Source organism: Triplophysa rosa, linkage group LG4, assembly GCF_024868665.1.
Source record: "Triplophysa rosa linkage group LG4, Trosa_1v2, whole genome shotgun sequence".
NCBI classification, from domain to species: Eukaryota; Metazoa; Chordata; class Actinopteri; order Cypriniformes; family Nemacheilidae; genus Triplophysa; species Triplophysa rosa.
Window position 1 is genome coordinate 29,526,252 of NC_079893.1, and position 10,001 is coordinate 29,536,252.

General features: G+C 38.6%; 1 protein-coding gene and 1 long non-coding RNA gene across 2 annotated transcripts; both read left to right on the plus strand.

Annotated features, from left to right (window-relative positions):
- Nucleotides 1–219: 219 nt before the first annotated feature.
- LOC130553370 (uncharacterized) lies at nucleotides 220–1,474 on the plus strand. Its single transcript, XR_008962853.1, has 2 exons — nucleotides 220–381; nucleotides 651–1,474. It is a non-coding gene; the product is annotated as an uncharacterized LOC130553370 (long non-coding RNA).
- Nucleotides 1,475–5,201: 3,727 nt separating this feature from the next.
- On the plus strand, nucleotides 5,202–7,531 carry LOC130553356 (uncharacterized). The gene is made up of 5 exons (XM_057332275.1): nucleotides 5,202–5,475; nucleotides 6,353–6,673; nucleotides 6,767–6,827; nucleotides 7,104–7,151; nucleotides 7,334–7,531. The coding sequence occupies exons 1-5, from the start codon at nucleotides 5,217–5,219 to the stop codon at nucleotides 7,398–7,400; spliced, it is 756 nt and encodes a 251-aa protein (XP_057188258.1). The 5' UTR covers nucleotides 5,202–5,216; the 3' UTR covers nucleotides 7,401–7,531.
- Nucleotides 7,532–10,001: the final 2,470 nt, after the last annotated feature.

The window sequence follows — 10,001 nt, forward strand, 5'->3', positions numbered from 1 at the left end:
AACAACAGTAAAAATGCAACATAGACATTATCTTAAAATTGGACATCATTCAAAAGTGGAATATCGTTACATAGGCAAACCTGACAACATGAACATTACATTTTAGTAAGTGCAAAGTTTGAGGAAAAAAACAAGGCTTGTTAGTGCGGATTAGGAAGAAGCTCTGGGAAAAAACTTTAGAGAACAGGGAGCGTCAATCCTCTTCTGGTGCATGTTGAAACAATTTTAATTTAATATTAGTCATAGTATGAAGAAATAACACATGTGGAGTTGATTCAAACATATAAAAGTCCTGGTGTGTTAATACAGTACAACACTACAATACTGAGACTCATCTGTACAGCATCTCCAACAAGCACCTCAACCGATCGTCTGGTAACAGTTAAGTATGCTTTGTTTTCTCCTAAAACATGTTATTCTGTTATTTACTGTAAAATACAATAATGCTTGTGTATTATATGCAATATTATTATTAAAAAATCTACTTACAGTACATTTGGCTCAAAGAAACATTTGACTTGATATTTGTTATCCATACAGTTGGTTGTCCATTCATTACACTTAACATGTCAGCAAAGAGAGTTCATTGACTGAAGATGACTGAGGTTGTGGTGGGTTCTCCAGATTAATTTCTTGTGTTTGATCTACAGATGTCACAGCAGAGAGAGATGAAGGGCTCAGCTAAACCAACTCAATACATTCCTAAATGCCCACCTCAGGATCAAACTAAACCTCCATCTCAGTGCATTCCTAAATGCCCACCTCAGGATCAAACTAAACCTCCATCTCAGTGCATTCCTAAATGCCCACCTCAGGATCAAACTAAACCTCCATCTCAGTGCATTCCTAAATGCCCACCTCAGGATCAAACTAAACCTCCATCTCAGTGCATTCCTAAATGCCCACCTCAGGATCAAACTAAACCTCCATCTCAGTGCATTCCTAAATGCCCACCTCAGGATCAAACTAAACCTCCATCTCAGTGCATTCCTAAATGCCCACCTCAGGATCAAACTAAACCTCCATCTCAGTGCATTCCTAAATGCCCACCTCAGGATCAAACTAAACCTCCATCTCAGTGCATTCCTAAATGCCCACCTCAGGATCAAACTAAACACCCATCTCAAGGCCCTAAATGCTTACCTTAAGAAGATATTAAAGTAAAGAGAGTGAAACTGTAAAGGAATATATCAGAAAAAATGAGCTATCTATGTATCCTCTTTACAGCAAACCTAAACCCAAATTAATAACATATGTTAAATACGCTATATTTTAATATTTCATATCTTTGCTTTACTGGACATGCATGTAAATGGTGGTGGGAGTTGGAGCTGTAAGTCGGCACAAACACGTGCTTGACCCGAATGATCCACTTATTGAAAATCATACGTGGAAATGTTTTACTGATTAATAAAACACTGTAACACTTATATAGCTTATAAAACTAATAAAGCTTCCTCGATGAAAACTTTCAGTGTGTCTTGATATCTATCATTGGACTTCTAGTGAGCAAGTCACAAGCAACAGTGGCAAGAAATCAAAACTCTAATGTTTCTAAAGTGGAGAAATAAACTGGAGAAATCAGGCCCAACCGGAAGGGCCACTTCTCCACATTTACTATTTATGATTTAGTCTGTTTTAGCTTAAAATTCACTCAAAACACAAGATCATTTAAAAGACAAAATATTGACATTAGAAGGTAATATCTGCATTCTGAGCAGCTTTGAGATATTGAGCTTCAATGTTTTTGCATTCCATATAAGCAAAAATTATAAATGGGAACACGTCTCTTTTATACATGTAAAATACAGAGATCTTAAATGTAAAATATCAAAATCCTATCAAATTTGTAATGGTGATTTTTGGAACAGGTCAAATTCAAATAAAATTAATTTCTGCTTAGGCTTTCTGCTGAACTAAGGTTCGATTTCAGAAAACATTAAATAAAATCATAATATTCAAGCAACACAAACAGTTTGTGTATAATTTGTTTTTAAACTTGAAATTGGTGTTTACAATAACGTGTTGATGTGTCTAAAAAGGTTACATTTAATTCTATTTCACATTTTCGGACGGATTACTTTTTCTCGTCTTTTTTTGTCTGGTCTTGACTATTTGACCTTTAAGGACATTAAAATTTAGGACATTTTATGAAATTTATTTAAAAAAGGATGAAAAGAAGAATTAAAGAGTACTGATCCTGATTGGTCCTCTTGTGTCTGGTGTGCATTCAAATCGCTGATAAACACAAATGGAACCTTATACAGTAGATGCAAGTTTTGTTTAAAAAAGTCCCAAAGTTTACTTTTTATAGAACTTATTTACATATACTTGATGTTTTTTCTATAAATCGTCACAGAATAAGAATATGTGGAAAACTCGATTTTGACAAAAATGTCAGTTAGAACCTTATAATTCTAAGATGACAAGAATTATATTAATGCATTACAGTAAACCAAGATTTCCAAATATAAAAGAATGCATTAAATCACTGTGAGATTTACAGTGATGGTGAAAGAGAAACTCGAGGAGGAGGCAAAACTGAGGGAGAGCCCGTCTTCCTCTGGTGGGTGTTAAAACATGTTTATAATTTAATATTAGTCATGAAATGAAACAATAGCAGGTGGATGTGATTCTAACATATTGAAGACACAGATGTGTCACAGTACAGTATGATACTGAAGACTCATCTGCACAACATCTCCAACAATTATCTCAACCCATCGTCTGGTGAGACGTGTGTGCCTCCTTTTCTCTTTGTTCTAAAACATCCACAACAAAATATAATTGTTTGTGTGTTAAAAAAGTAAAAAATCTTAATTTACCAAGGAAATATATGCAAAAAATGTCTATTTACTAGTAAATTGTAACACATTTAGGCTACATGAGTTTAGCAGATGATCATCATGCATCACTCAACATACCATAGTAATAGATTTTGGACAAATGTTTTGTTGTGTAAGAAAAAATGAGAGAACGTAAAAGATCCCAATAAAGAACTGCGTTGACGATGTGTCTGAATCTGGATTTTTTGTATTCATCTCCAGATGATGGTGGAAGATCTCATCGCCAGATGCGTGTACATAATTCAGCCTTTTCTTCAAGATTTCCGCTCTATCTCTCTCTTTCTCTCTCATTCTCTCTCATTATTATTTAATTGTTTTTTGCGCTGTCAGTTGTGTGTAAGGCCAGCATCTCAGCGTTCAACACGAGTCTTGTCACCTCTGTGATGTGGAATCCACATAGGCCTGTCATCTGGCGCCAGTATGGTGTCTCTCAGCTTTTAAACCAGGACTCCTGTGTTGACGGGGCGGTGACTCGCAATGTTTGCAAAATGAACTGCAATGGTGAGTATGAGGGCAGATTTTACACCATGTCTTAAAGGGATACTTCAACCAAAAATGACAATTGTGAAGTGTGAAGAGAAGGGATTTGGACATTTCTGCTGCTCGGGACCGGGGTTTTTACTGGTTTTTTTTCATCTCTTTTCAATTTATTTATTCACTTGACAAGAAAAAGTGATGCTCTTTAAGTCATATCCCTCATAATACAAATACCTTTAAATGTATTTACAAATCATTCATTTTGTTCAGATTGTGTTCGAAATCAGGTCACAGACGGTCGTTTTTCGATTTCGAATGTAGTATGCTGAGCCCTTAAGTCGAGGAGTCAGAATTAGAAACTTAAGCAATAAGTCCTGTTTTTTTTCCATTACTAACTAATCTTCAAATAATTGTAACAATTTATTTTAACTTCATTATATTATTTACACACACTACGACTTGATTCAGAAGTCAGTTTAATATCATTTGAATCCAAGTTACTTGTAAAGCCAATTGGAGTTAGGACAACATGAGGGTTTATGACCCATCAGTCCATTGAAGTGTATGTCCCCAAGAGAGCAATCCACAGGTGAGGCCAAGAACAAAAGTCCAATGTTACACAAGTGGAAAGAAAGAAACCAGGCTCAACCGGGAGGGCCAGTTCCTTGGTACATTACCATTTTAACCCATTTGTCCAAATAATACAAACATTCACGCAAACTATTATTAATTATATAATAATTAATTCAAATTAGACATCTCTATTCACAACTGGGAGATCATTTAACAGACAAATCCTGTCCACATGAACATTGCATTAGTAAGAAGCATTAGGTAATGCATTAAAGATTATAAGTGATGATGAGAGAGGAAGGCCCATGATCCTCATCTGCTGCGTGAATCTTATTATTAGTGTTACGAACTGATGAATGAGGATATAAGTGCAGAGTCAGGCAGGCAGCATAGGTTCACAACACCAAAATACAGTCCAAAGGTCATACACGATATCCAATATAAGCGACTGCTCAGAAATGCAGGCTGTAACACTAAACAAGACTTAGCAATGATTGAAAGAACAGACCAGGCTTATGTAGACAGAAGTGACAAGGTTAATTACATACAGGTGAGGGTGATCAACATAATGACAATAATGAGTACAGCAAAGGGTTATGGGAAATGTAGTGTGCAGTGACAGTCCGAGTGATGGAGAGAGTGCCCTCTTGTGGAGCAAGTGGGCACTGCAGCTGACAGACGTTACAATTAGTCATGAAATAATAGCACAGGTGGAGGTATCTACTGTTTCTATTTATCTATTCAAAATTTTCCACAGAATTGCTGCCATTACCTCATGGTAACACTGATGGTCAACTTCATGTTTGCCGTCATTTTAAAAGCCCAACCTTCTGATGACTTCACTGGTGACTTTTGTGGTTTTCTGGTTTGTAATAGGGCCTGTGCGCATTTGAACGGCTAAATAAATCCCCAATGTTGTTTCTAACACAGTGCCTATATTGAGAGATTTATGGATTTTGTTTTTGCATTTCATACGTGACATACTCAGTTGGCCCGTTAGCATTGTCTCGTGTACCCACCGTATCGTCTGATCTCGTCCTCCTCCCACATCTTTATTCTTGAAGTCTTAAAGGTGTCGCGTAACTTTTCAAAGTCACCTGATCCTCCAGGAGACAATGGCGTTGCTTTAGATGTGCTTTCACGGTCTGTTCTGAGTGATGCTGGACACCTCAGAGTCATTGTATCTATTTATAAAACTTAATTAACAATGGCGTGTGACCTAGTTCTGCAAAAACCCAATCATAAAATCACTCACACAAAAGCTTTTTCCACAGTCTACTACATTCGTAATGCAAGTGGTGGCCGCTCTCTGGGGAACAGATGGGTCTATATGTACACAGACACCGGCACATCCCTCTAACAGCAAAGCATCGACACAGAGAAACGCATACAGCAGAGATCACGAGAATCGGTCCAGAAGTGAAGATGTTGGCAGTTGTGGGGGTTTTATTCTTCGTGGCGGGTGTGAGCGACAGTTTGGTTCTGAATAAATGTCAACTAAAGCAACAACTTGAGGCCGCTGCCTTTACTTTACCCCAGGGGGTGCTGAACGAAACCACCGAAGACCTCCTGGCAAAAAGTGAGTCTGTATCTCCAATATGCACTAAACCGTTTAGATTAATATCAATATCGGAGACTAGTTTTCAGACAAGCAACCTTCAAAAAAATGATTTTTGCTGCTTGTCTAATTTACTTAACTAACTTACGTTAAATCAACACAACTTTTGGAAAACCGGGTCACAACATGATTTTTTATGTTGAGTCATATAACGGACTCCATTCATGTTGGGACAACATAAAGGAGTTGTGTTAACATAAAATTGTTACAATGAGGCAGAGGACTATTTCCCAGCGTGCTTTGCGTATGACTGCATATTGAGTGATTTTCTTAAATTAGTGTTATTTTATGCATTTTTTTAGTAAAAAGAAACACTAGTGTTTAATGTTTTGAAGAGTTTTGTGGCTACCATTATTCAGAAAAGCGCTGCCTTTGGTTAGGTAGTGGGCGGTTAAGTTGTAAACTTTACACTTCGGGTGAGTTCTCTTAATCCAATACCTTCTTATTGAAGACAAATGAAAGTTTTGTCTGATTATTAATAAAATGTATCAAATTTAAAAACGTTCTTGGATACTTTCAATGAAAGAACTAATTGAGAAAGTTTGATATTTTTGTATTGGTTTAATGTAAAATATACATTTTAGCATTATTGAACTTCATCAAGTTAATGATTTAAAACAAAAACAAGACTCTTAAACTGATTCAACTAAACAACATTGCATTAACTTAATGTACTGTAAGTACCTCAAGTTTACTGAAATAGATAATGTTGCTGAAATTCAACGTAATCCAGTTATGTGGAACCCGTTGACATAAAAAAGTTCATTTTGGTTGAATGTTAAATGGTGCCCTTTGTTGGATTTAATCTAAGGTAAACTAAGTGAAACTATCTTTACAGTTGTGTGTCACACCCAGCTGACCTCCGGCTTCAATACCAGCACCGTTAAGCAGATCACAAATCCAAACAATTGCAGCAATTCGGATGAAAGCGATCGGGGGAATCGCATGGTCAGGTCTGCAAGGAGCGGTAAAGGTAGACCTCCTCCCCCCAGCCAGGTCGAACCATCATCTTCTGAAGAAGATTCAGACAGCGGTGAGAAGCATGAGAATGGTGGCATGAAACTATGGACCCTGTACGGCCTGTTTCAGCTCAGTGACAGTGTGGCGTGCACCTCGACTCGCGGTCGCTCCCTGAACCTTTGTGGCCTGAGCTGCAGCAGTGAGTTTAATACACAAACACACTTCACTGTCCGCTATTAGAGAGATGCATTCATGCGTTTTAATTGAATGTGATTTTGTCTGTTTTTTTAAGAGCTTATTGATGATGACATCAGCGATGACCTGGCCTGCACTCAGCTCCTAATAAATAAAATGTGAGTAGAACTATATTAGACACTATTCACCCGAGTTATGAAAATAAATGTCTTTTATAAATGTCTGTTTGTTAAATAATAACACATTTTTGTGTTATGGAGTCATTTTGTGTGTCCTTAACTAGACAGAGACGTGTTCAGATTAGAACAGATTGTGTTGTTTTTAACTTTTTTTTCTCATTTTCATTATTCTCAATGGTGATTCACATTACTATGTAATGCAATCGTTGGTGTAAGTTGTTTCCTCATATTTCTTTCTTATTTTGATTTTAACAGAACTGCAGTCAACCCGGATCGCAAAGTTGCTGACCTCATCAACAAAATGTAAGTTATGATTATACATTGTAGAAACAAAAAACGTTATATATTGATGCGTAATCACATTTCCGTTATGAAGCAATGTCTTCAAAGCTGCTATAGTGTGAACCATGACGTCATTGCCACACCTAAAAAAAGATTTCTTAAAAAGTTCACAGGTTTTTACATGTGTTACTTTGATTTGACAGGATCTCGCTGATCTACCAGGCAGAATGTGTCAACGTGGTGGCGTCTTCATATTTCTCAGACTGTTAGAATGAATCAGTCATACTTTCCTTTACTTTTACATTTATAGTCACTTATATTGTTGTAATATTGTGAAGTTTATTCCAATACATCTCCAGACCCACACTAAATGAATAGATCATTAAAACTATTTGAATGCAGTGCTTTGCACATGAATGTTATTGAAGCGTGTGTGTCTCCTTACTAATGTTGCAAGTTTGTCATTGCATACTGTTTGGCATGCTAGTCTCAGAAAAACTAGATGTGTAAACACTGTAAGCGACATAGCCATGTATGATCAATGTCATGCGCTAGGGTTACAGATTTGGAACAACTCGAAGGTGGGTAAATGATGACAGAATTTTCATTTTTGGGTGAAGTATCACTTTATGTATAGTTCAGTAGGTCTCATTATCCTAATTTAGGAAAGATTTAAAATCATCACATAAACACTAAAAACAAGCATTATTACAGTTTAGAAAACCGAGCCCTTGTGACGTAGCGTCTTGTGACAGCTTGCCCCGGTCTCCTCCATATGGCATGAATGAAGTCTCCTCACGCGCATCACATTCCTCTCTGCGTAGTGCTGGGATTCCTCTCCTTGTGGCAATGATAAAATCATCTGTACTCTTCCATCAGACGTATTCACCGCTCGACTTGATCTCAGGACACAGTTTGGCTTCAAGGTCTTCAGACCTTATGGACTCCACGTCTTTGCCGCTAGTAAGGCTAGCGGCGCGGGTGATCTTTGTCAGCGTTTCCTCGTAGGGTGGCGGGAGGTAAACCATGAGGAAGACCCCGTCCGACACGTCTGAGCTGGTGCTGTTTAATCGTTCCGCGTTCCCCGTGAGGGACGAGAGGATCTCGGCATTGCGCTCCGGGTCCTGCAGGTCCAGAGCGATGATGTGGGTGAGTCCGAGCTTGCTCCCTTTGAATCTCCGATAAAAAAAGACCAACGCGACTCCGCAAACGATGAAAGTGGCGAGCGGGAGAACGACGTACAGTATAATCTCCGTTTTCACATCGTTTTCTGTCGAAAGCTCGTTCCAGTGGTAACCCTATGGACGCAAAAGAAATGTATGGCCACTTGAGCATTTTACCATCGAATAAACACATCTATCATACAAATCCTTTGAAGAATATAAAATGTAGCAAGAACTTTTCAATTTCCAAAGAATCATACCCAACCCAAGACCCTTTAAAATACGTCTTGGGGAGTAAAAGTTAAATCCAGCAGGTCTACACCCAGCTGCCTACTGAAGTAAGTGTTTAGCCCTCTTTAAAACGTTTTGACTAATCTCCAAACAAAAGGGTAGCAAAGGAACAAAATACGACTGTGCTTTCCAATCCAACAACTTTGATCCTGTCCCAGAGAACGAGCGCGTAACTTGGGCGCATTTCCAAATCCGCTGCGTCTCCCACCCTTTCACAAACCCTAATCACATAATGCTGCTTTTCAGATAGATTAGATATTTTCATCCTTTAAACTGCCTTGTTTATTCCAAACCTGTGTCACCTCAAATAAACCCTTATCAGAGCTAAAAACTGTAGCTTTACAACATCATGAAATCAAAAACGTAACTCAGATTTCCAAAAATCCAAGTTAGATTGTAATAGTTCGTCTGGTTCTGAGATGTTGTACAGCCTTGACTCGTGGTTTTATCTGTTAGCTTTTAGAATTGTTTTATTTCTTAAAGAGTCGCAACGAGAAGATTTTTTTACATTTCAGCACCACGGACAGCGCGACAACTGTCCGCCTTCACCAAGCGTTGAAAATCTAATTTAAACGAACATTTTATTGGAAAGGTTTTCTAAACGAGCCAACTGCGTTGAATAAATATAGTTTTTGTGTAAAAAATATCACGAGCACCATTCCTCAAAATGCGTCCCCGATCACTAACCTGCAGCTGCTCCACAATAGGCGGTGTGGGGGACCCCGACACCCAGTCATCTCTTCCAGCTGGTCCAAACTTTATCCAACTGCTATCCAACACTCTTCGCATTCTGCTTTTAACAACCGCACCGGAAACAAAAGAGTTTTTGGGTGAAACGAATGAAGTGGACGCAACCTGGTGCGCAGCTGCTGTTTAAAGGGTGCAGCGACAGAACAGCTGCATATTTCTCCTTGAACCCAAAGCGTGTGTGCTGTGCGTATGGGAGACAGGGTTTGCGTGCGTTAAGTACTGTCTCACATGCTGGCACATGCAGATCTTTGGAAAATCAGGCCAGCGGTCAGCCAATGGCGCGAGGCGACCCGAAAGGCAATCATTCGGGGATTTGCAATGCGCACAGCTGGCCTATATAAACAGATAAGGATGGAGCCGCTTTGAGCAGTCAATCAAACGAGTTTAAATCCCACTGCTGGTTGTGATAGTGGCAGAAATGGGCAGGTCGCGTGGAGACACGGCGCGCGCAGACTGAAATAGCTGCTGTCTGCTGATGTCAGGGCAATGTGCGTGTACGTTTACATTTTTAGCTTTATTTTTAAGTGCCACATGTCCTCACTAACATATGACTGACATATGACTCATGACTGAGATATCATAGCAAACAAGTTGCGAGGACATTGTACTGGTCATAACTAGATTAAAACAGGCACGTTTGTGTAAAAACGATAGGTTCAAATATAAT